Source organism: Micrasema longulum, unplaced genomic scaffold (genome assembly GCF_059751315.1).
Source record: "Micrasema longulum isolate JH-2025_06_02 unplaced genomic scaffold, ASM5975131v1 h1tg000279l, whole genome shotgun sequence".
NCBI classification, from domain to species: Eukaryota; Metazoa; Arthropoda; class Insecta; order Trichoptera; family Brachycentridae; genus Micrasema; species Micrasema longulum.
In genome coordinates, this window is record NW_028277483.1 from 894,630 (window position 1) to 922,624 (window position 27,995).

A 27,995-nucleotide genomic window follows, 5' to 3' on the forward strand; every position below is an offset into this window, starting at 1 on the left:
GGTCAAAAAGTGAAAGGGAAAGAGGGACGAGAAACGAAAAAATGAAATAATTTGATAGTGGCATTTGAATCGTCATTTAAATGGTCTCTTACATTAGTTGGTAGATTATTCTACAGTCAAGCAGCTACTACTGTAAAAGAGGAGTCAAAAAAGTTAGAGCGATGACCGGGTTATGAAAGAGTTCTCTCGTTACTAGGACGGAGAGATAGCCCATGTTGTGATAGAGGTTAGATTATGTGATATCACCTGCGTGTTTGAGGATGTTAGTTATGTTAGTATAAGGTTTATTTGTTTTTTTTTATAATTCCTGACATTGGTGTATTTTGCTGGAACCAGAAAAGGAGCAAGAGCGTTTTTCGTCGTCAGAAAACGCGTATTGTAAAGTGCAGATACGAGTAGAAAGACGTTAATATTCATAACCACCTTCCTAAGTAACAAATTGAAACAGGGCTGGAGGACATTTAAGTAAAGGTATTATGGAAACCTAGGCATTTACAGGGCTTATGACCTGTCATTGGCTGGTTTAAGTGGCCACTTTACATTTTGTATAAAATTCACCATTTTGCCTTTTTGAACATCCATATTTCTTCAATTCTTCCATCTGTCGATATTATTGAAATAAAAGAGCTGTAACCTTTATTGTTGTGAAGAGATTCATCTGATTAAATAATTTTACGTAATTAGCAACTTCTGGAATCAATTTTTAAACTTCTCCTTGGACCAGTTGAACGTAGTTACGCAAAAAACAGCTGGCCGGCCATAGAAAAGTATAACTGAGATAATATCACCTTTGTGAAAAGAGTGAGTAATCAAATCTACACAACAGTTGGAATGTTTTTGAGTTTGAAAAATGATAAACAATGAATGCATTTGTTTTTTAAATATTAGTAACAAGAATCTAATTATGCTTTTGACCAGATTTAATGATTTTTTAAGTATCGTAATTTTTTTTTATTTCTCTGGGTGTTTTCTACAAATAGAGAAACTCCGTTTTTGTGATCGACACATTTTCAGGTGATTATTACAGTTTTTCGTATGAAAACGGACTGGTAGTTTTTAACAGAACATAGAATTGACCTTACTGCATCCGATAACACCAATATCTCATTTTTCAAAATTGTGGACTGGCTGCTTTATGCATAACTACGTTCAGTTGGTCTACCTATTAATATTTGTTGCCTACCTAATTGTTTTTAAATCAAATAAATAAATAAATCGTCTTTTTAAACAATCGAGATAACATGTGTCTTGAATAATATGCAAATAGCGAAGGTTATCATGGAAGATTATTTCTAAAAATCCAATTAATTTAATCAATTGATTAATAACGTTCCATAAAGTTAGTGCTTCAAACATAAAAAAAATATTACCTTCGAAAACCATCTCAATATAATATTTACTCTTGAATAAATTACAGTAAATACCAAAAAAAAACTCCTATATAAAAGCGTTGACATTGAAAATCACTCCATTCCGCAAACAATAGTGACATCAGCGAGTCGATTTTTGTAATTTGTGTTGTGTCGCGTGTGTGGACAATCCACTAAAATAAAATCAGTTATCTCGTTCCAAAAAAATGCGTTATTTACTTTATTTAACAAATTTGCTCATTTGTTTACAATTATCTTCAGTTTTCTCAGTGGCTATTGATTCTGCTGGGAATGCGACTGAATTTCCAGAAGTCGAGGAACCATTACTAAAAACAGGTATTTTCAACAGAGTTTTGAGTGTGTAATGAGAGTACTGGATGTAGCCCCCTGCTAGAGGCCTCTAGGGAGTTTATCTAGATTGCCAGATATTTCTTCAGGTATTAATGGTAAACAATATTTTGAGTTTGTCCAAATTTTGAAGTTAAAGAGCTGAAACCTTTATTTATGCGGATGAGATTCATCCAATTGAATTATTTCACCTACATACTAGACAACGCTTGAAAATATTATTTTTTCATTTTCTATACTTCTTCATGGACCAGGTAATTTATCAACAACTTTTTTATCAATAACTTATTATCAATAATAACTTATTTATCAATAACTTCACAAACATCAACAGATGAAAGAATTGAAGGAATATAGATGTTCAAATATTGGCAGAATGGTGAATGTTACACAGTGTGTAAAGTGGCCACTCAAACCAGCCATTGACATGTCATAAGCTCTGTAGATGCCTAGACTTCTATATTACCTTATCTTAAATGTTCTTCATCTCTGTTGTAATATGTTTTAAGAAAATAGACATTTCATCTGTTTCTAACCTCTCTTTAAGACCGGTGGATCAAATCATAAAATAAAAATGGGAAAACATATGATACAAGAGTATTTGGCTAAATCACACGCCATACTTTGACCCCCAAGGCCAAAAAGTTGTCGACGGCAAAACATAATTATTCTTAGTAAAAAAAAACATGTGAGATTGTAGGGTTGGGTGGGGCTAGTTGAGCATGGAAGCAAGTTGGGAAAATGAAATACCTTAACTAACCATCTCACGGAAACACTCAATAGTAAAAAAAGAGGAAGACGAGGACGAAAAATATATTCCGCGACCATTCGTTGTCACATGGCTAACAATTGAGGTACATAGACGCTTTGTCTGTTTTGAGACTAAAAAGTAAAACAAACTTTTTCTCGCTATTTTTCTTCTAAACTCGTGCAAAAACAGCCACCTACGATCCCATAAATGTTGATAGTTTAAAAATTTTGATGACAAAAATCCATTTGATCCCAACTCTTACTACTTGTTTTTTTAAATATATATTTTTTAGTTTATTCAGATACAAAAATATAAGTATACAATACTACTACAAAATATAACTAAAACCCTTTATAACCTTACTATCGTTTTTATACGTCTAGCCGGGGCTTGTTGAGCAAGCTTGCTCAACTTAATGATAATAAACTCTGCATTTATTTTTTGATTTCATAACAAATTACTTATCACAAATTAATGTATATTTTACTTAAACATTTAAAATGAAGTTTGATTTTCGTTACAAATAATCTAATAATATCCAAATACTTAAAATAATTTTGTTAGAATGTTTACAACTTTATTTTGCTGTTAAAAAATACAATTTTCTCAGTAATATTAGTCCTAAAGTTTAAATTATATATTCAATTATAAACTGTAGCTTATTAAAAATTTGTGCGATTCGCATGGATATTACTACGAGTATTAAGCTCATTCTTTATATTGCTCAACTTACCCCACCCATTGGGGTAGGTTGAACAACTTAGAAGTTTCTTACATTCATAAAAATGTCTTCTCAATCAGAAATCAAATAGTTTTATTTTTTAAAGACTTTTAAAACAAGACAAATTATTGATCTAAAATTGTTTATTTATATTCTGCACACTTAGAAACGTCCTGGACATTAGCACTCTAAGAACTGTGTATTTTGCTCTTTTCCAATCAGTAGAAACCTATGGTATAGTGGGCTGGGGAGGTTGCACGGCATCTATCATAACTCCATAATAAATGTCCAAAAAAAAATTCTTAGAGTCATGCTTAGATGTTCTCCCCCCCTCCCCACTTTCCCATATGGTTTTCAGAGGTGAGAATCAGTGCTTTGCAAGCTCTTGACGTCACTGCGACCTGTGAAGATATGTGTGACGGGACTTTCCCATATGATACATTATTTCAATTTATGGAGGCACTGGACGAAAGTCATTTTTTTTTTAAAGAGTCATTGACACATTTCTTGTCATATGATTACTAGAGGAGATCCTAGCAGAATGCTCGTACGAGGTTTTCCTGTAATTTAAAAAAAAATATTTCAAAAAAACATACTTTTTAAATTTAAATTTCTCTTTTGTGACTCCAAGGGTGTTCAATGTCCTGGATGAACATATTAAGACTTCAAAATGAAAGCCATATTCATGTGAAGTACGCATATATATATATATACATATGAATTGGGTTTTGTCTAAGGGAAGAGACCATTGCAGGAGACTGCTGAGAGACATTGCATAGATTTAAATATAGTACTATTAAGTGTGTTGTCCAGATGTTTATTGAAAATTGTGTTAATGTAATCATTTGTAGTATTTTTTAATAATATGCATGGTTCCACTTTCAATTTTTTTGTATCCCAACTCAACACAGGGCTCTTGGCCTCATAGAGTTAAGGATACATGAATATTTTTTTTGTAATATGTATCTTTAAATAAATAAATAAAATTTAAAAAAAATAAAAAATGTAAATCAAGTAAATGTATGACCGCCCAAGAGTTATGACATATTATATAAAAACGTTGCTCAATTAGCCCCGCCCTACCCTGCTTAGAAACCAAAACGAAATATGAACTAATCAAACTTCATTATACGCTCTGATTACCTATGATATTGTATATATTGTACAATAAACATTGTGCGTCATGTGCTGCTCACTCATTAGTAGAATAGATATATTAATCTTTGTCGATTTTTGCAAAATAAGACTAGATTTTACGATCCATTACGTTTTTTTAAACAATTAATGACATAAAGCGGGTTTTCCAGAATAAGTATTTTTGTGGTGCCTAGAATATCAGAGTTCGCTGCAATTAATATCTATAATTAAGATTATAAGTTTGAAAAAAAAACATCAAATTGAATATCTAGGGATGCATATTAAATGTAAAAAACGCGTTTGGTGATTTTATTAATTATGTCGTTTTTATATTTTTTTTTCCATATGTGGTATGTATGCCATTAAAAAATGAAGAACCTAATAAGAGTATGTGTTATTCATTAATGTATGTACACAACATACTTGTATACCCACAGTAGTTACTACCCCACATTTCTGTTCCTACCTTACTTTTTTCGTTCAACACGTAAATTTGTACCTACATAACAACTAATAATACAATATCTTTGTTTGATTATTAAAAGTTAAAAAATCTCATGTAAACTATTTATAATTTCTAGCGTGAGTAGATTGTTTTCAAATACTCAAATATAAGCATAAACAGGCCCACGAACATTATCAGTACAGAGATTTTGTATTTTATGAAAATATGACCACGTATCACACTTTCGCACAGAACTCAAGTGGCTTTGTTTTAACCTTTACAAGCCTGAAGGTGAAAAATCCGTGACTTCCGGAAAGAGGTACCAGGAATATCCAATCTAAAATGCTATAAATACGACGTTAAAAAAATGCCGTTATGATTATCATGGTATTGTTTATAAAAAGGGTTACATAATATTTCGAGTTTTCTGCGAAATCCATACGTTTCTTTCATAAAATACTGTTGCGAGAGAATGCTATTATTATACTGATTGGTCTGGAGAATTAAGACTGTGACTTGTCTCTATTTCCAACCTCAGGGGTGAAGGTTAACCGGGTTTTGGTCCAGCTGTTTGATATATAGCCCCATGCATAGCTAGCCCTAAAATGTTTTATTATTATAGGTAGGATGGTGACTAATCTCAATTGCAAAATAGCCGAGAAGATGTCATTCTCTCCCCCAGATTTGAATGGCGTTAAATTATTGATTGCTCATTTCATCTCGAATGGTCGAAAGACAAAAGATGTCCTTCTCCAGTCCTCGATTGCCGGTATTTCAAAGTTCCCCTGCCGGGCCCGGAAGGGTTTATCAAACATAAACTTTCAATCTCTCTCACTCCATTGTAACATTTTTTTACCACCCTTGGTACCGAAATAGCATTCTGAGAATTTTATTTACCTTACTGATCATGTCTATTACCCCGTTTTTCTCAGGAAATAACATTTTCCAATCCTTGACATACCACACCGTTATTCAGAAATTGTTTTTCTTTTTAGGAAAATAAAACCAAACATTAAAATGATCCAACATACTTCTTAATACAACAAACGCACCTTCCTTGGCCAAGTTTAAGAAATGCCTGAAAGAATATTATAAATCCTTAGAACCCGAACTTTGCTTTATTTTTTATTCTTGGATCGTCTTTCAGTATCTTTCCAAACTCATAACCACATTCCTCATTTTAGAAAAATTAATCGTATGTATAACAAAATTATTTGTTTATTCATTCATTTATTTATTATATATACGGCCTAAGCCAATAACAACATTTACATGATGAAACATTAATACCAGCACCCGATGAAAAACTATTATTTAATAGTTTATTATGACGAAATTTGTTTCAGTACTTTGTTTTCTTTATAATGTATTAATAGTGTAATAATCTGTGTAATTTATTGAATAAAGACAATGAAAAAAAAAAAAAGTGAACAAAAAGAACACAAAACTATGTAGCAAAGACAAACAAGGGCAATACAATAATGGTATACAATATATTCATAAAAACGAAAGACATGTAAGACTTTGAGCTAAATCATGCTAATCCATCTTCATTACATACTGTTTGAGTGGCAAAGAAATCTACAAAAAGCCGGAAAATCTATCCCAAAGAATTTCAAGTCGTATGACGAATTGACTAGTCTACACATTTTGGACATTGGGGCATAAAAACAAAAGTTGCTCTTAGATGATATAATAAATAGCAGACTTTGACTTCTGGTGACATGGTTGGGAACATGAAAAAAAATTGATTGCAACAGAGATGGGACATTACTTATAGCATTAAGTATTTTGAAAATGCATTAATATGCACAGAACTGAGATGGACCTAATGGTCCATCTCAGTTCTATGTTTCTCCAATGAAGACAGATTAATAGATTGCTATATTTGAAAATAGGTAAAATTTCACCTTGGTAATCCGAGCAACCATGCCACTTTTAATAGAAAATGGTGTTGGACAGACTCAATATGGTCAATATGAGTCCTGCAGAATGGAGACCAAATAAAAGAAGCGCATTCTAGATGTGGTTGAACTAGTGAGCAATAAAGAGTTTTGATGGGACAAAGATTTTTGAGGTCCGTCGTCATTCTATTGATAAAACCGAGAAGTTTGAGAGATTTGTTCACAATATTATCAATGTGTTCCCGATAGGAGAGTTTACTTTCTAAAGTAATGCCAAGATCCTTTATTGACAAAACAATAGAAAAGGAAATATTTTTTAGCTTGTTTGAATTGTACAGGTTTTTTTCGTCGCGACAAAGATATTATTTTACATTTGTCAATGTTAAGTTGAAGACAACTGATGTCGCACCATTTATTAAAACAATTAATATCTTGTTGAAAAAGAATCTAAACAAGTTTATGTGAACAAGTTATGTCTGCTCAGTAAATATCAAATAAAAAAAGTATGTATACCTTTCTGATATTTGATTGGCTTGAAAATATTGATTTTAGCAATAAGCCCGTCAAGATTTCTATATTTGTGTACTTAAATTATTAATCAATAAATAACAAAACGTAAAACTTTAAAATAATACAAATATATGCAAGTCACTACTACTTTCTTTTACAGATATTTGTAAAACGAACGAAACGTTTTCGAAATGTGAAAACCATGGATGCCAAAATACTTGTGCGGAACCAGACCTTCTACCTAGATGCAGCTACCTGCCGGGATGTTATCCTGGTTGTATTTGTAAGCCAGGATATCTGAAGAGACCACAAGGAAACTGTGTCCTTGAAAACGACTGTCGTGAGTAATAAAATAGCATTTTAAAGCTAGGGTTTCCTAGGACAGCGGTGCCCGTATTTTAAAGGCCGTAGTGAACGGTGATGCGGTGGATAACCGTCGTAACGGTGACTAGAGTGTGGTTTCCTAGGAAAACGGTGTTATCAACACCATTTAACACCGTTTCACTAGGAAATCACTCTCTAGTCGACGTTACGACGGCTGTCTACCGCATCACCGTTCACTACGGCCGTTAAAATACGGGCACCGCTGTCCTAGGAAACCCTAGCTTAATTGAGAATACGATGTTTATTAATTTGTCCTCTTGTTCTCTTAATTTGGAATAAAACGAACACAACTTAAGTTAACACCTATACTTAAGGCAACAGTTTCATAATAAAGCTTTAAGGGCGGTTTTTGAGAAAGGCGTTCTTATTTAACTTTAAAAGACTGTGGAAAATAATCTCTTTGCGCGCGGTGATGTAACATCGTGTTCAATGACGGACTATTCAAAAGCTCAGATTTTTGAAAAAAAAAATATTGTTATGCTGTTTAATAATTCTTTTTTCCATAATTTATAAAAATATAGATATGATTTAGCCTTGTCATAGCAAAAAAAATATCATTTATTCGCCGATCCTAATTTACGCGTGTGTCCCCCATCACTGTCAATAACCGATTGAATTTGTTTTACACAACACCGGCTACAGAACAGCGTCTCTGTCTTCCTCGTTATGTGTTTTTCATACTCTCTCTAATACAGGTGATTGCTTATGCTGATTGCTAATCTCGATTGATATCATTCTTCGGGTAGCAAGGTTAAATATTTTTTGTTTTAAAATCCAGCATAGTTATACAAATTTTACTTACTAAATTCCGAGGGAAAATGTCAATTTAAAGAATAGAAAAAATACAACTTCATAATTTTAAAAAAATATCGATTCTTGTGTCGTATGTCGACTAGTGTGACATCTGACATCACAGCCACACAAAAGTTAATACCGACCCCGATAATTATAATAATATATTCTCCTGATTTATTTTTTCCTTTATTTACTCATTTGGATGCGAACCAAAAGAAGCGTTAAAAAGGCTCATTTTTGTCTACTTGACATTCTGTTTAAAAGGCTAGTAATCAAATGAAATCATTTGTGTAACGTAAAAGTACACAATAAGGAAATTATAGAAGTAAAGCAAAAAAAATCTTCCGAATGACGTATAACTTTTACCGTTTTACTAACGCTGCTCATTTTTAAATTTGAAAAAACAGACAAAACTTATGTTAACACCCAATACATTATTTTTAAACTTTTATTATAGCATTAAAATGTGGAGAAAATGAGGTCCTGAATCCTTGCATCAACCCGTGTCCCGAAGGAGCACAATGCTTTGCAGGGTGTATTGAAAAATGCGAATGCAAACCGGGTTATGTCAAGAGCTCATTCGAAAATTGCATTGAGGAAATGGAAAACAGTAAGTTTTAAATTAATTTTCGTCCTACTTTTACAGATGACTTTAGCCCCACAGAGTTGGGACACAGCTTAGAGTAATAATATGCCACTAATAGAGTCGCCCATATGGACAAAAACCATTCTATGATCATTAAATAAATCCATTTACACGAATGTGAAAAAGGGGGCTAAATTTATTACCGTCCATGCGCTCCGTAGCTGCAAGACGTGCTGGGATATTTATTTATTGTAAAGTGCCATTGAGGTGATTTTCACATAAATGGCGATTTATATATTATTTTTTATTTATTTATCTAACTTTCGAACATAATGTTATTTGCACATTGGCGGGCTTATTGCCAAATTGTAATTTCTTCTAACCAACCAATAAAATAAAAGTTTTATTTTTATAATTCAAGTTACAGAACATATTCAATAGAGAAAAAAAAAGGCTAGTGATATATAAAAATAGAAATAAACGTATTTGTTTATAAATTAACTTAAATCAAAACTATTACTCAATAGGAAAAAGGAAAAAAGAGGAAAAAGGAAAGGAGGAGAGATTAAGGATGAGAAAGGAGATGTTTCTTCGGACGTGATTTAAAGAGAGAAATTTTGAGCCATTTCAGTTGCCTACGATAATCAGAAATGTGGTCATATTTCTTAAGACCAAAAATGTACCTTATGCATGTATTCTGAAGTCGTTCAAGTTTATCGAGTTGCTCACAGCTTAAATCAGTCATGGAAACACCAGCGTAATCTAGAATGGGTAGTAGTAATGCTTGTACAAGGGTACATTTAGTATTAATTATCCAACTTTATATAAAACAACTTTGTTTTTATCCACTTTTTATTTCTACCGACCGGTTTCAATGCTACACTAGATTCTGTATCAAGATATACTTAACTTATGAATTTTATCTTATTTTCCTTTTACGGTTATAACTAATTATTACACTATTGATACATATTATAGAGCCAATAAGTTAAGTGTTTCTATCATGCTGTTATTTTAATGGCGGGAAGTGTGAAGTGATATGGATACGATCTTGAAAACTAGACAGGAGTGGACTAAAAAAAAATACGTTCTATGATTATCAAGCACGAATTTAGCACAGTTTAACAGTTTACGGCGATATAGCAAACCATAAGTACTCAGGTCGAGAACTGCAAGCGCAATCCGATAGTGCCCGTACACGTTTGTTGTTAAACCGAAAACCAAACAAAAAAAATAAACGTCTTTGTTCAATGCAATACAGCGGAAGGGCTTCTCTAGCGGTAGCGAATTACTCTGAGAGACACAATGTTCAACTCTGTAAATAAACTACATTTAATAATGTTTAAAATTTTCTAGCAACTTGCAAGGAAAACGAAGTGTTCAGTAAATGCGACAACCACGCTTGCCAGAACACGTGTGAATTGCCAGATCTTCTTCAAAGGTGTAGGTACATTCCTGGATGCTATCCTGGCTGTATCTGTAAACCAGGATATATGAGGCACCAAGTGGGACATTGTGTCCCCGAAAACAAATGTCGTAAGTTAAATCACATTCAAATATATTCCTGCGTCCGGGCGGATAAAGAATACAACTCTTTGAAATAGAAGCAGTGTCCTGGATAAGTGTGTTGGTACACGATGAAAAAGAAAATCGTGTGGAGATAATTAAAAGCGATTTCATTACAGACACTGCTATGTGACAGTACGTATAAATTACTAGTTGAGAGTAAAACACGTATTACGAAGAAACTGGGAGTCATCCAACATTCTATTTTGTATATTTTATTCAATACCAGCGCCAAAACACTTATCGAGTTTGACTCTAGCTGACAAACTTCCCATCTTGACATCTTCTGAATGCGCTAATCATCACCAAGCATATTTTGTTTTCCACAAGCTTCAGCTAAAAAAATGTATAAAAAATACAAAACCTTCTTCAACCGCGGTGAGATAAACTATCAGACGTCATAGACCGCTATTTACCATTATTTTGCGTTAGAGATAGATAAAAAAATACGTTATACGCGCAGTGCCAGCGCATGCGCAGATATGTAGTTCGCTTGTAACGAACTTTTAACATGTGTACCGACAGAATATTTATGTAGTTACGAAATATGTTAGTGCGTATAAAACAGTATGCAAACAAAACCACGGCAACTTCCATGGTGCAATGGATAAGATACTTGACCCAGGCATGGAAGGTTCCGGGTTCGATTCCCGGTGCTAACACAAAAGTTTAATGTGATTTGTCTCCACCCCGGGTGTTCAATGCTGGAATTCATCATTGTAATTTGGCCTCCTGGTTTGTTGCATTGAAAATATAAAAAAATAAATCAATGGCGGATTCAGCGTTCCGATTAGGGTACGATGCGCTATTATCGCTCGTTTACAACACCAAGTCGGACTTATTATATTGTATAAACAAATGTACTGTACTGGCAGTACAAAAACAGTCATTTTTGGTCAGGAGCCGCCTGTGGTATCTTCAGAATATCGCGGGAAATGACTACAACTGGCTTCAAAATTATCATTTGTGGGTTATCCACTAAGCACGATTTTTTTATCTTCCTCCATCAATGCTACAAATAGGCAAGTCGTGATTCTTTAAGATCATATTATAGTGACATGTCTCGCTGTGGAAGAGAAAAAACAGTTTTTAGTTGGTAGCTCACAAGTGCTGATTTTGAAGTTACCGATTTGTAGAAATTACCCCACGATATAATAAGCAATATTTTATAGTTCCTGGACTGGCACTAGAAGTATAAGACTGATTCTCTTGCCTTCATGTAACATATTTACGCTTTCTGCATAACGTAGTTATGCAGAAAGCAGCCAGTCCACATAGTTTGGTGTTATCGGGTGCAGTAAGGTCAATTTTATGTTTTGCTGAAAACAGCCAGGCCGCTTTCAACCAAAAAACTGGAATTATCATCTTCTAAAAATGGTGTTGATTTTAAAAACGGCATTTTTCGATTTGCAGCAAACACTTACAGCTCTAGAAAAATCTTACGGCACTTTAAAACTACTAGTAAAACTGGTCAAATACGTAATAAGATACTTGTTTGAAATATAAAAAAACTGATGTATTAATTGTTTATCATCTGTCAAAGTCAAAAACGTTCTAACTGTTGTGTAGATTTGATTATTCACTGTTTTCACAAACGTGCTATTATCTCAGTTTCACTTTTTAATGACTGGCTGCTTTCTACATAACTACGCTCAATTGTAGTCTGCATTACATTACGGGATGTTTAACCTTTATAGTAATGCAGACTGTAAATATAAGTCAAAAGTTAATGAAAATAAAGCGGATAGCTGCTAAACTGCCGATGTGTACAGAAAAATAGATCCACATTATCCCCAGCACCCGTATTCAGCAAGCCCTATTATTGCGTAATGCTTCTGGGTGCGTAAAACAGTGCACGAGATCTCTCTCTAATGTAATTATTGGGAACATACAAACTGATTTCTTTCAGTATATTTTAATTATATATACTTCCAAAAATCAGCTTATTGAAATGTTTCTCAAGAAAAATTGACGACGATATTTTAGGGTGTTGTAATCCAGCATCCCTGCTGATGTAAACATGAACAGAAAATATAAAAGGGAAAATAATGAAACCCACTAAACCGCGAAACCGGCTTGTCAGATACAAGTATGGATAATTATTATTTTCTTTAACGCAAAAGCCGCTTTTAAACATCTCATTTTCAAGGATGTGGTTTGATTTGGAAGGGTGCCAAATTATGAACAGTATTATCCCAACTAGTGTTAGAATTTAACTTAACAACTAGTTTAGAATTGCAGTTGTTCTATTGAAATATCTATAGTTTCGAAGTACAAATCCAAGTATCTTAATAAGTTTATCTACAACACTAATAATATGGGACTTAAACGCGAAACTCGATCAAGAAACGCTGCATTTGGTGTACATAATCAAAGTAATTTCTTTGGGTGGCGGATAAGGTAAAGATGATGATGGTGATAAATATATTTGCTTAATTTTCAAAGACCTTGTAACCAGGCGGCCGAAAGGAAGAAAACATATTTTTATAAATGATCTCATAATAAACATTTTCATTAGATTTGTTAGGATATGAATCACTTCCTCAATACGCTCCCTACAAACATCATACCTAATTATAATTTCCTCTGGCTCTATTTCCACATCGCACCCCCAGAAGTACGATGTGGTATATCTTCATCGACCATTTTGCAGGAGGGCAATAAAAAAACATAAAAAAATTATTGATGCTCTTAACTTAACGTAAAATACCCAAGTTTTCGCTGTTTCTCGTGCTATCTCAGCCTTTTTTCATCGGGCAATACAACGGCCAACTTCATCGGGAAGCTCACCATTAGGCTTGAAATGACAGTATGATTTATTCCGCCGAAGTGTAAACAACATATTTTTTCATAGTGTTAAACACGTCGAATTTCATGTCAAAAAAAGTACTGGAATGGGAATTTTACTGGGTTACTTTTTTTTAATCTGCAGCTAAAGCACATAAAATTATTGTGGAGACTTACGGCGCCCATGCTCTCGTATGTATATATCGCTCAAGAAAATTGACAAGTGACTGTTTAAAGAAAGATAAAAAAAATGTTAAACTGCATTTATAAATCAAAACAGCGAATATCAAAATTACGACAATGTGCGATTGAGGTGCAACAATTATTAAACACGACGCGACGTTTCAACAATCTTTTTAAATATGATTTCGAAAATTTGTAATATTTTACGATTTCGATAATTTGTAATTGTTTTACTTCGCATGCTGTAGCTGTAGGACAGTCATGAAGGTTTACTTAGGTAGTACTATTTTATTTTATGGATTTTTTTTTTATTTGCTACAAAATGCATTTTCTTATGATCTGTTACAGTTCCCAAATAAACATAATAAAACAAAATAATGCATATTTTATTTTCAGGTAGCTGTTATGGTGAAAATGAATTATTTGATGAGTGTGGGACAGGATGTCCTAAAACATGTAGTAACAAATATAAAGAAATAGGATGTATCGATGATTGTATTGCAGGCTGTTTTTGTAAACAAGGATATGCGAGAGATCAGGATGAAAAGTGCATTCCTGAAAATAAGTGCAGTAAGATTCAATCATAAATATTTTTTTTATTAACTCTTCAAATTTTAAACTGACGGTTTTCCCTTTTTTCAATCGATACATGTATTTTTTATAAGTTACGTAAAATGTAAATTTATGTTAGACCGCCAACTGTAACACGGGTGTCACGGGTTCGATTCCCGCCAGTTGCAAAAAAAAAGCCTGGGTGTTGTGATGTATTAATCGTGAATTCCTTCCATATAATTTATTTGCCTGCTGACAAGCCCCTGAAATAGAGGCTTAGCGTTTTATTCCTTAAAAAAAAACAATTATATATTCTAAAATTGCATTATTTTTAATTTTAACACAGTTTTAATTTATTATCACCCTTCAATCAACACCTAATTCAAAGTAATACCTAATTATTTAACGAGAATTTGGGTATTTATTTTCTAAAATTCTTTATTAAAATACGTCTTATGTCACAAGAGTATCGTAATAACGTAAACTAATAGATTAGTCTACCACTCAGATTTTTAGATGCAATATTTTGTTTAATATTTTCTTAAATACATATAATTAGATCTCGAAGACGTAAATCAATACGGAATACGTGTCATATGAAAGATCAAATTGAATATTCACACGTTTTCCCTTTTACTAATCGACACATTTTTTATATGCAAATATGTAAATATATGGTAAATATACTTTCCATCATTGATATTTTCGATTGATTCTATTATTTACATTTTTTTTTTATGTTTATTATAATTTATCCATATATAAATATATATGTACTTTTTTTTAAATAATAGATTCAATGAATAACTTATTATTAACTTATACTTTCAATTTTTAAGCTTAAATCAGAAAACATTTTTTTAAAAGCAATATCCACTTAAAATCATTTCTAAAAAAGCAGTACAATTGAAACACACTAAAAGTATTGACATTGAAACAGATAGAGAAAAAAAATTTGAGAGAATATCGAAGTCTCGGCATTTATAGGACCTATTTATTTATTTATTATTTCACGGTTTACATAAAACTTTAAAAAAATATATGAATACCTGACTGGGCACAACCGGTGTCAAGGCATTCATTTACATGATTTAATATATTATACTTATAGTGTCTAAAAAATATAAATAAAATACATATAAAATATGTCATATTCACATTTAAATCCACACAGATGTAAGAGAAATAAAAATTTTAAAAAAGAATAAAAAAGAAAACAACATTATGTTATTAGTACAGCTCACACATTTAACTACTGCGCAGACATTAGGTCAAGTAACAAGCTACTGTCAGCTCCCGGTGGCCCAACATCCGCACAAATGCCAAATATACGAGTATATGACATATATATGCATGCGTGTATGTTTTCATATGTAATTTTTTAAAAAAAAATTTTTATGTACCATATACCTATGTTGGTACATTTCCTGATTTTTACTTATTATTGTATCTTTTAGCTTTTCTTATGTTATCTTTAATTTTAACCAAATTTACATACTCATGTTTCACTGCTGCACTTAAATGTAATTTCTAAAATATGTAAAAGCCCATTGGGCGTGTAAATCAATAAATAAATATATTCATCGAGACACTGTGTGGATACAAATACAAAACATGAAATGCAAGAATAATTATATATTAAAAAGTTTACTGCTTTGGTGGGGTGACCATCTCAAGACAGTTCTCGGGACCCGAATCAAGTGGCCATTTTTTCACAAATAGTTTAAATTGCTCAAGATTTTTATCTGCTTTTGTGGCAAATTATTGGCTGATATGACATTGATTGGCTGGTTTTAGTGGCCACTTTACACCCTGTGTAACATCAAGCGCCCTACAAAATCACACAAATTTTGGAATATCTAACGGCAATACAAACTATTGACAGAATTAGTTTTTACGTAGATCTTGTTCAACTTTAAACCGCTTTTTCAATCATCAAACAGTGTATTCAAAATCTTTGAACTTAACTCCCGTTGATCTTATTATAATAAGTACTCGACTTTTTATCTCTTATCGTTTCTTTACTAAAACTTTAATTAATGTTAATATCGCATTAACATATTTATTTTTTATAACTATCGTTAGCTTGAAATCTTCTGTTCATACTCTTTAATAACGTTTTTAAAATTTTTAACAACTTTTGATTTCTTTTAGATTTGCTTTTAAAAAAAATAATGCGTTACCTTTCTTAGTATATTTTTTAATTTTTTAGTTGTTTTTTTCAATTAATTCAATTTTGCGCTTCATTTATTCTTTTTTATGTTGATAATTTTTTTTTTTCTTTTCGAAAATGCCTTTTTTTATAAAGTTTATATTTGAAGCACTAACTTTGTGGTTTTCATTATAATAAAATAAATAAAACTAATTTGTGGTTAAAAACAAAGCTTTTTTTATTTGAGCATGTTTTTATGCTTACATATTTAAGTTCTTATTTTTTTATTACTTTTATGTTATTTTATATTTAATATTACTTTCACCTACGTAAATACGAATAAAATACTTTTGATATAACTTTTTTGACCGTTTTTTTGGGTAACTTTAAGTACAAAATAAATTTATAATTACTTTAAGCATGTTTATAATCATTTCATTTTAATTTAATCTTTAAACTGTTTTCAACTAGGTTTTTAATCCCTTATAATAATATTTTTCTATTTGGTATACTAAAAATAGTCAATTGATAACCGTAGCATGAATGGAAATTTAACTGGTCCATTAGAATTGAATGTAATGAGGTATACTAAAAATTAAAAAGGAAACTTTAAAATTGTACTGTGTGTTTCCTGAATAAAAGAAAAATTAAATTAAAATCACCGCTCTGCCTATGTTTGGACATGTACTATTTCTCAACTTTTTTTTCTATTGACCATTGGTAGAGCAACAAGCATGGGTCGCCTTCAGAGATCGGTTTTGGGTCCAACTATCTTGAACGTACTTTTCAACAACCTGTTGAGATTTCCACTTCCAGAGGATTGCTCAGTAGTGACTTATGCTGATGACGCTCTTTTTCTGCTCGAAGGCAATACCAGGAGAGAGTGAGAATGCAAAGGTAGTCCTTTGATGTTGACCATTGTGATGTAAAAGATCTAAACACTTTATTGATGGGGGTGAGATTAAAACATCAGGAGAATAGTGAATATTACATTTTAAAGCGGATACTTAAACCAGCCAATGACAGATCGTAAGCCTTGTAAATGCCTAGATTACCGTAGTCCCTTTTCTAAAATGTTCTCCATCTCTGTTGCAATTCGTTAATCTCAATGACTCCTTGGCGGATGAAATCCAGTCTTTTGTCTACAAACATTTGGGCAAACTCAAAATATTGTAATAAAACCAACTGGTCAGAGAAAAAGTAAAAAAAATGGAAAATGGTTTTCATGCGTTCCCTAGTATGCGAAATAATTCGATCAGGTGAATATCTTCACAACAATGAAGGCTTCAGCTCTTTAACTTCACTAAAATCAACAGATAGAAGAATTTAAGAAATATGGATGTACATACATAGGCATAGTGGTGAATGTTACATAGGGTGTATAGTGGTCATTGAAACCAGCCAATGACTGGTCAAAAGCCCTGTAAATGCCTAGACTACCATTCTCTCCAGCCCTGTTTCAATTTGTTAATTAGGAAGGTGGTTATGAATACTGACGTCTTTCTATCAGCACTTTGCAATATGCGTTTTCTGACGACGGATAACGCTTTGGTTCCAGTGAAAAACGTTTATGTCAGGAATTATTCAACACAAATAAACCTCATACAAACATAACTTACATCCTCAAACACGCAGGTGATATCACATAATCCAACCTCTGTTACAACATGGGCTATCTCTTCGTTCAAGTAGCGAAAGATCTCTTCATACCTGTTGTAATTTGTTAAAAAAAAAGTTGTTTTTATTTATTGTATAATAATGAATCACCACAAAGTTAGTACTTCAAATTTATACCAATATACTAATTTATTAATCTTACATTGTTCTTCAGCAGGGTCGAAATTCTGAGAATTATTACGTATTAATTTTACACAAAATTCACAGTAACAACGACCTTTATAATACATGTGTGTTTAAGTTAGTTTGTAACTGTCGAAACTTCTAAGGCACTTAAGCAAAATAAACAATAGAATTATGAGTAGCTTTTGAGAGGTTAAAACGAAATAATTTGAGTCCATGAAATTTAGGAATTTGTATGAAACACAAATAAAGAAAAAAAGAGGAATGCTAATATAGGAATGCTAAGAAACTCACCAATGTACGTAAATTTACAACATCATTGGTTGAAAAGTAGGAACGTTTTGATGTACGAAATAAACACTTATGATGTCTATGAATCTACATAGACCAAAAGACTTGAGATATTATCTCTCTTATTTTTCAAATAATGAAGTCGTATTTTGCCATAACAGGCCTAAATTATATAATCGTTGTAAAACATGGAAAACAGATTATCAAACAGTGTATGTATATATATTTATTTTGTTTTTAAACATCTGTATTTCAAAATATCTCGTCTATTGTTGTTTGTTTGAGTTGCATTAATTATTCACCTTGTTCATTATGTACGTGGTTTATGGTTTGAAAAACTGGATTTTCCTGTTTTTATTTTATATTTGAGTGTTGGAATCAAGCGGGTTATTTTATAGTGGACCAATCAGGAACTTCTCTGGCATTTGCTCCAGTGAAGAAGAAACCACTTAAAACTCTGAAGAAGCCCTGAAAGAGCCGGCCTGTTGACAGTCATCGACAAGAGTCTTCGGCATTTTGAGTCCTACTTTGGTTTATTTTACCAATGTCCTACACTTACTTGACCATGTAAGATATTACCGCTCGTGTGAGTTCTTTAGGAAGTATCACTGATCCTATGTCGCATAGGCCTTCGCCCAAACTTCTGCATCGCGCCTTCAGCTGTTGTCTCTGAAAGCTGAAAAGGGGGCAATGCATCAACAGCTGGAGACATCTTGAGGCGTTTTATTATCACATGGCCAACTGTCGATCTCGGAGACCTTGAAGCAATGTAGGTAGCTCATAAACCCACCCTAACCCATTCGTCATGGCTGCTGTTTGTGATGTGATCTCGGTCGGCTCCTTCGGCATGGTGGTTTTCGACGTTGGTTCCTTGACTTTTAGACTCCTAGTGACTACCTTCTTTACCGGCTGCACCTACTTCGGATCATCTGGCTTCTTCTTGAGTGTCAGCGCCTTTAGTGAGCCTTTCTTCAATTTTAATTCCGGGCTGCTGGCCGACCGGGTCATGGTGCTTAACTCTTGTGTGGCTGTGGTGTAATACGAGTCTACATAGAAACAAGACTTGTATCTCTCTTATTCTTTTCTACAATAAAGTTGTATGTTTTGCAATCTTCAAATATACATTTTCACACGGGATTTGAACAGTAAAATTTTGTATAAATATGAAGGATTTTAATTTTAAAAAAATCAAATAATAATTATTTGCATTGTAAGGATAAATGTTATCCTTGCAATGCAAAGAATAATTATATGAATGAAAGTAACGCCAATACAACAATGAATCTGTTTAACTGTATAAGAGAGAACACGAAGATAGAACTTATAATAAGTAAGACAGAGACGCTGTTCTGTGGCCGGTGTTTGTGTGAAAGAGGTTCAGTCGGCTATTGGCGGTAAGTTAGTTGCGCTAGTTACAGTGCACACCAGTTAAATGACCAGTGCATGATTTTTTATTTATTTTGCTAAAACAGGCCTGAATTATATTAAAATTTTGATAAACTATGGATACGGAATTATTAAACAGAATGTCTCTGTGTTATTTTTTAAATGTCTGGACTTCAGAATATCCTGTCTTTTGCTTGACGTAAAACGATTTTACAGCACCGCGCCCGAAGGATTTTTTAGCACAGTATTTTAATGTAACACGACGTTACAAAACCGTACGCGGAGGAAGTTTTTAGTGTAGTATTATTTTGAGAGTTAAGTTTGGTAATATTACAAACTGTTTTTATATGTAAGAGGATCTCACTCAACTAGAGGGGTAGGAACGTAAAGATGATGCGCGGTCTGACTTTTCTTTTAACAAACGTATTCCCGTATTTCCTCCCTGGATTATGGCACCAGAGCGATGATTTTTTACACTTTATACATATTTTGATGAATTTTTTTTGAAGTTATAGTCTGTCGAAATTGGAGGCAGAAAAAGTTCTGTTTTATTTTTATATTTTATATTTTTATAGTTAGTTTGATATTTAACAATTCCTATACATCTTGATATACACGTGGATTCGCTCGTAATGAACGCCGTCGTGTATTCATTTTCGCAGCGGCCGAATTTTCGTATTGTCCCAGCGTATCGTCCCGCGCGGACGAGACTGTTCACGAAACTGGAACAAAACAATATTGTTATATCTTTTGTATTGTGTTCACGAAAAAGGCCCTCAAGCTATATTATTTTTATTATTTTTAATTTGAGCTTCTTATTTTAGTTATCAAATAATTAAATTAAATAAAGTTATTCTTCAAAATGTTTTTTTAAAAAACGTAGAGAGCGCAAAATTAATTTCTCAAATTTTCAATGAGATAAATTGCTCGTTTTGTTTTTAATTGTTTTTTTTTTAACAAAATAAGTATCAAATCACAAATATTTTGCTCCTACATAATTAATAATGTATCTACCTCTCCTATAGAGTGAAAGCTCGTGTGAGAGGTTCGTTTTGTATTCATTTAGATATTTATATATATATATAAATATATATTTATTTATGTATTATTATAACTAACGACCTTAACCAATTTGTACAAAACTAAAGTTAAATACAAAGTTATATAAAACATAGTCAATTGTTATGATTAAACTCAGTAAAAGTAATGTATAGTAAAAAAAAAAAAGAATTCAAGATTTATGTTAACTGAGTGAAGTATATAGGAAAAATAGTAAAAAAGAGATGCATTTTAGGTTTGTAAATCTTGCATAGGCACACACATTGTTAGGCACAAAAATTCAGCAAAAATAAATATACATTTGAGTATACATACATATATATGTATTTACAATATAAAGATGTTTGATATATATTATGTAAAATATTTTTACATTACATTTTATTGACACTTCATTTTTATCATCTGAAATAGATTCGTTAAAATTAGAGATTTTATTTTAAGACACAATTTTCTACAGTATGAAGTGAAGGATAGGGTGGGTTTCATATGTTTTTAAAAAATTATTTAGATTTTAAAGTTTGTTATATTATATATAATAAAATTAAAAAAGAAAAAATCCAAGAAAGATTTTTTCTCAGTTGTTCTGGGTGTAGTGGTGTATTTTTCATTACCTCCTTCTATATCCCTTCTATCCCACCTGTCTACAAGCCTCAAAATTGAGGCTTAGCGGGTTATTCTTTATATATATAAATATAAATATATAAATTTATATATTTTCTATTGATTTTAAGATTTCTGGAAGATTACTTAAGTTTTTTTCCCAACGCTTGAATAGTGATAAAAAGCTGCAGGTGTATTACATCCATGTAAAATTATTTTTTTTGAAAACTAAAACTTCGAGACTTTTGTTAACTAGTGGGCTTTTTTTTCTTGAAAGTTTGCGTAATAGTGTCATTTGCGTAGTTAGGATGTCATCAATTTAATGTTTATCTATTTTCAAAAAACAAATTTGAAGGTTAAGTTCTAGACTTTTTAAATATAATTTTAGCAAAGGTTTTTTGGGCAGTCAAAAGTAGAAGTAAATTTGTCTCGGAAGGTCCTCCCCAGCCTTTGATTCCACATCACAGAATACACTTTATGATTGCGTAGTAAAGAGTCAATTTATTTTTTGGAGATTTCGTAAATTAATTTAATTACTACTTTAACTGCGTTTAAACAATTTTAAACTTAACCAAATTATAAACAAATGTCAGCAAACGCATAAAAATAACATTAGCATAAGTTAAGGTAATTTAATCGTTTCCTCAATAAAAATAAAAAGATTGATTTATTCAGAGCCTTCAAGAAAACATTTTTTTACGGAACTTTTGAATCGTTTGACGAACTCCTGGAAATTACCGAAATTACAAATGAGAAGACCCAACAACAGTACAAAAACACGGAAAACCAAATATAGGTACAATAATAAAATTATCTTCAAAACTATTTTTTTTAAACTATGTTATTACTCGTAAGTATGTGTTTAATTTATTTAAAGTTGTGAATAAATCATTTTCATCTTTTTGTTTAAAAAAAATCAATGTTGAAATCGAATCGATTGTATTTCATGGTACAGAATTTTCTTATTATTTGATTAACTATTCGTTTTTTAGTCACATTCTGTAGGCATTTAGTCCAAAAAACAAATCAATAAATCGACCCCGAGGAATATTTGTATTTATTGTTATTTTGAAAATTTATCTCTTGTAAACATCAATGACTTAAAACAGTCCAATCCAATTAACAATCAGTAAATTCAAACAACAACTAATAGATAAAATTAAACAATAAAATACAAATCATTAAATTAAACAAAATGAGAAACCATGAATCTACTGGCAAGCTGTATTGTCCTGCAAATACTCAACAACTCCATTATAAGCTCTTTAAACAGCCTGTGCTTGACAACATCGACTATGCCTGAAGATCAAAAGGAAACCCAATAAAGAATCATTTCCAGTGTGAGGAAAACGAGTAATTGATTTATTGTAGTCTAGTGGTGGGCAGAGCTAGTTTATCTTTATTTCTCGTGTTAAACCTATGGAAATCCATGTTTCTCTTAAAATCTTTAATATTTTTGTGCAGGTAGATCAAGTTTTAATAAATGTGTTGACACGCAACTTTCAAGGCTCTGACTAACTATTTAAATTCGCGTTACAGAGTGAAAACATTTTTATTTGCCATAGTCTTTATTTATATTTATACGCACTAACACCAGTTACTGGATATTAAAGAAATTAGTCTTGGTAAAAGTTTGTGCATCCAGTTATTTACTTAAATCTGTGAAACGAGGTTTAGAAATCGTATTAAATAAGTCAATGGTCTGATAGAACTATGGTTTTCCAAGGGGTCGAAATGTTGATATTTTGTTTCGAATTCATTCTTCGCTCCATGTTAGATAGTATTATTTTAGCAATATTTACGCCACCGACTTGTTTTATTTACGTCCATGGCTACATGTGATATTTCATTCTTATTTCGTTAACATCACCAATTTATTTCATTTACTTTCATCTACATTTACTGCACCGACTATTTTATTTGCATTCATCGCTACAACATGTTTAAATTGTCCCTTCATTTACGGCTCCAATTTATTTGATTTATTGTTATCGGCATTTGCTACACCAACTTATTTTATTTGAGCAATTGGTACAACCTGTGACGTTTTATTGTATTTACATTCTCGGCACCCATTTATTTCATTAATGTTTTTCGGCATTTACTACACCGACTTATTTTATTTGAATTCATGGCTACACCATGTAATGTTTTATCTTAATGGCATAATTTTATTTTCATTTACTTTTATCGGCATTTACTGCGCCGACTTATTTTATTTCGGTTATTGGTACAACGTGTGACGTTTTATTGTATTTACATTCTCAGCACCCATTTATTTCATTAATGTTTTTCGGCATTTACTACACTGACTTATTTTATTTGAATTCATGACTACACCATGTAATGTTTTATCTTCATGAAATAATTTTATTTTCATTTACTTTTATCGTCATTTTCTGCGCCGACTTATTTTATTTGGGCAATTGGTACAACGTGTGACGTTTTATTGTATTTACATTCTCGGCACCCATTTATTTCATTGATGTTTTTCGGCATTTACTGCACCGACTTATTTTATTTTTAATTCATGGCTACACCATGTAATGTTTTATCTTTATGACATAATTTTATTTTCATTAACTTTTATCGTCATTTTCTGCGCCGACTTATTTTATTTGGGCAATTGGTACAACCTGTGACGTTTTTTTGTATTTACATTCTCGGCACCCATTTATTTCAATGATGTTTTTCGGCATTTACTACACCGACTTATTTTATTTGAATTCATGGTTTTATCTTCATGGCATCATTTTATTTAATTTACTTTTATCGGCATTTACTGCACCGGCTTATTTTATTTACGTTCGTAGTAACAACGTGATATTTTATTGTAATTACATTCCTCTTCAGTGGAAGTTGCCTTTTTTTTTTCTTCATTCCGTCAGCACTTAAAACCTTCAGGTCATGGTAATTTTTAAAAAAAAGGTTTGATATAGTTAATTCCTCTTCGTACTGCTGCGCATCCTGTAGTCTTGTCCCTTCCCCCTCTTCATGATTACCGAATGAAGCTTCTTGTTACAATCCGTGGCTCGGTTATATGTCCTGTCAAATATACCGAGCTGGTGGCTTCCAAAAATAATTTCAAGGCTAGTAAAAAGTTTTGTAATTATTTCGGCAAATTAATCATGTCTAATCAATTTAATAACAGTCATTGAAGAATTCACATCCCTCTATTTCTCAATTTAATTGAATACATGTGCTTATGGATTACCTTCTTTAAACACAAATATGGCTATCAGATTACAGAGAGCTCTTCCAAGCAGCTTCTCTCGTTTGGCAACGAGCAATTTTTCCGTATATGTGGGTACCGCCAAGGAGACTTATGCCCTCTCAGATGCGGTGTCCGGTATGTTGTGGACAAGCTGTAGTTACATTTACAGCACCAATTTGTTTTGTAATAATTGATCATAAAGTATTACGAAGTAAATGTCTAATCAATTAATATAACCATTTGACTTCTTTTGAGCTTTACGGCACCGACTTACTTAAGAGGCATTCGCGGATTTAACATATGAAAATATTATGTATTCTGTTTAAATCATAACCTAAATACGAGGCATATTCATAAAGTAAGTGTACTATTTGGCTCTCGTTCTGTGAGAATTTTTTTTTCCAAAAGTTGACAACTGATTGGTAGAGGGGGGTCTCTTGAATACAACGAGCACCGGTGACCTTCGTTAGTACTAAAACTTGCCTCATAGTGTTCGTGTCTGTGAAGGATATCAATGAGAAATCCCTCCAAGTGCAAGGTGCAAATTGAATCGCGTCGCTAGCGCTCGCGAGTTCCTTGAGCGATTTGAATTGGAAGGTGAGGATTTTCTGGGCTCCATTGTGACTGGTGGTGAAACAAGGTGGCTCATTACACCCCTCAGACAAAAAGACAGTAATCACAGTGGCGGCACACTAGTTTCCCATCTGCCGAAAAAATCAAAATCTCAATTTCGGCCAAAAAAATCATGGCATCCGTGTTTTGGGACCGGAGAGGGATAATTTTAATTGATTGATTGCCTCAGGGGGAGACGACTACTGCAGCACGATACTGTTAGACCCTACAATAGCTCAAAAGAGCAATTCAAAACAAACAGAGGGAAACGTTGACAAAGGGAGTGTGTTAGCTGCACGACAACGCCCTCCCACACACGGCTAACGCCACCAAGGCGCATTCGAACTCATTCGATTGAGACATTTTGAACCACTCTGCACACTCCCCTGTCTTAGCGCCTTCTGGTTTTCATCTTCTCACCTTCCTGAAGACTCACATAGGTGGAAAAAAAATTCTAACCGACGAGGAGGTGAAACAAGAGGTCTTGAAGTGGATAAAGGAGATGATGGGAGAGTTCTATGAGGAGGGCATTAAAAAGCTTGTGCCAAGACTTACAACCTGCATAGAACGGGAAGTCAACTACGTGGAAAAATAAGTAATATGTAACCAAACAATGAACTGTAATTTTTTTCATGTATATTTTTTTTAAATACGAAAATTCAGTAATCTTACTTTTTGGATATGCCTCATATATGGCACAAATTGATTCCATTTACCTTCATCAGCAAAATATTTCATTGGCTGTACCGTTCAATAGTTCATTGTATCGTGTCTCCCCTCTATTACAACTTAATGATATGTAATTTATAAAAAAATAGTAACACTTCATCTTTCATTTTTCAGCGCTTCATTCAGTGTAACCGTTGAGACTCAATAGACAAATACTGTTACATTGAAGACCAAGAAATTCTATGTCAAATGTCACAAATAAAAATGATGTCAACCGATATAAGCTGATTCTTTCTGATAAAATATAATGTGAAGAACAGAATGGATCAGCAGGTAAGCAGATCATCAGGATATAAATGAAGGATAAATAATATACCTGCATAGCAAAAACAAAAATATTATTGTGCTTACATGATCTAAAAATTATAATTTGATTCGGTCTAGAATAAGGCAGTAAAATAAAGTCTAAGGTAAACATGTTATGGGTAAAAATTGAATGATCAAATTAATCATTCATTCAGTTGTCATATTGCTGAGATAGTTTTTTAACACAGAATAATATAAAATAATCAATGCATGAATGAATACAATTGTTGTTCTGCTTGTTCGATAATATTTATTTTATTTAAGTCTAATAAGATTTCATTTATATTTCCATCGATTGTTGTGTTGTTAAATAATATAAATAATAATTTGATACATTACTGTCTATCTACTTTTAAGTTTACGGTTAATATAAATTAGTTTTTATTTGTTTTGTTATTTTTTAACATGAAAAAAATCTCTTTTAAATTGGTTAAATTTTATTTTGTACCTTTTTTTGTTCAATCTACATATGTATATTTGCACATATCGATTTATTTTTTTGCATAACAAATCAGCGTCTTTATTGTATAGAACTGATGTGTATGTAAATTTAAATTTGAACTTTTTTCGTTTACTTTATAATTAATGTGTTTATTTTTACAAACTGTTCATTCATTGTAAGATAAAAAGGCACCGCGTGCCGTGTTTATTAATAAATAAGTTAGACCTATGTTTTGTTTGTTTCACTGAAATTTGATTTATCAGACTAGAATATTTTATCTTCTGAGAAAATAAACTAAATAAGCTGCAGAGAGCAACTTCGGTAGAAATCTTTTCACTGCGCTGCATACGAAACCAATTTCCTGAAAAAAACATAAAACTCTGCGTTTTACGATCGCGGTACACTTAAACGGGAAATTCGAGTACATATATCACTTAAACCTCGTGAAATATAAAAATATAGCGAAACAGCCACCCCTAGCAAGTATTATACCTTTCCTCACTTTTCACCGACTTGGCAAAGTTGAGGGATCATTTTCTTTATTTCGGTAAGATTTCCCGCGGTTTTTGTAAAAGAATCACGTGTTCCTGAGATTACGTGTTACGGAGTGGCCGGATATCCGGTCCGTTTGCTCTCGTTTCGAAGTATAAATTCATCCTTGGATCAAAACACTTTGAATAATGAAAAATGGATGATGAAATCAGTAACACGGAGGCTGCGGAATGTTGATGTGTTGCGAAGGATGAAAGAATAATAATTGTGTGCTCGCATTTTGAGGTAAATCTTTTTCGTATCGTAGAACTTTTATGGGGTTGTTTTGCGTATAAGAAAGCTTGCCTTAAATTTATGTACAAATATATATTTGAGTACTAAAAATAGCTCCTGCTTTTTATATTTCTTTTTTGCTTGTCATAAAAAAAGAGATGAATAAAGAAAATTGAAAGAAACTTTATTATCGACGAGGGTTTACTTATTTTTCTGTTTAAAGGTGAGATAGAAAAATATACAGTCAAATTAGGAATAACTTGAAGTTTATTAATATTTATCTAGCAATTCGAAAATACCATTCCTCTTTTATTCTCTTTTTTGTTATTGATGGGTAGTTTGCTGTACTATGTAGTGGTTATTTTTTTGAAAGTTAGTTAATATTATTTTTTATCGAGTGAGAAATACAATTTCAAAGATGAACCGTTCTTAAAGTAACACATTAAAGAAATAATAAATGCCTACTCTTCTTTCAAACGAATTTTTTTTTACTTCTTAGTTTCAAATTACTCAAAGAGGTAATAAAATAAATAAAACCTCCTCCTCAAAAAGTCCTCTCCTGTCTTACTTCGAAAATAATGATATCATATTACCAAC

The 27,995-nt window shown here is 32.2% G+C and overlaps 1 protein-coding gene across 3 annotated transcripts; it reads left to right on the forward strand.

Annotated features, from left to right (window-relative positions):
- The first annotated feature begins 1,470 nt into the window (after nt 1-1,470).
- Nucleotides 1,471-27,875, forward strand: LOC148282913 (von Willebrand factor-like). Of its 3 annotated transcripts, XM_088224337.1 has the most exons (7): nt 1,471-1,706; nt 7,347-7,526; nt 8,823-8,975; nt 10,308-10,487; nt 13,884-14,057; nt 22,006-22,126; nt 26,000-27,875. In XM_088224337.1, exons 1-7 carry the CDS (start codon nt 1,577-1,579, stop codon nt 26,031-26,033), a joined length of 972 nt encoding a protein of 323 aa, XP_088080463.1. In that variant the 5' UTR covers nt 1,471-1,576; the 3' UTR covers nt 26,034-27,875. The 3 variants fall into 3 exon arrangements, with proteins under 3 accessions (XP_088080463.1, XP_088080464.1, XP_088080465.1); XM_088224338.1 differs by lacking the exon at nt 22,006-22,126; XM_088224339.1 differs by lacking the exons at nt 13,884-14,057; nt 22,006-22,126.
- The last annotated feature ends 120 nt before the right edge of the window (nt 27,876-27,995 follow it).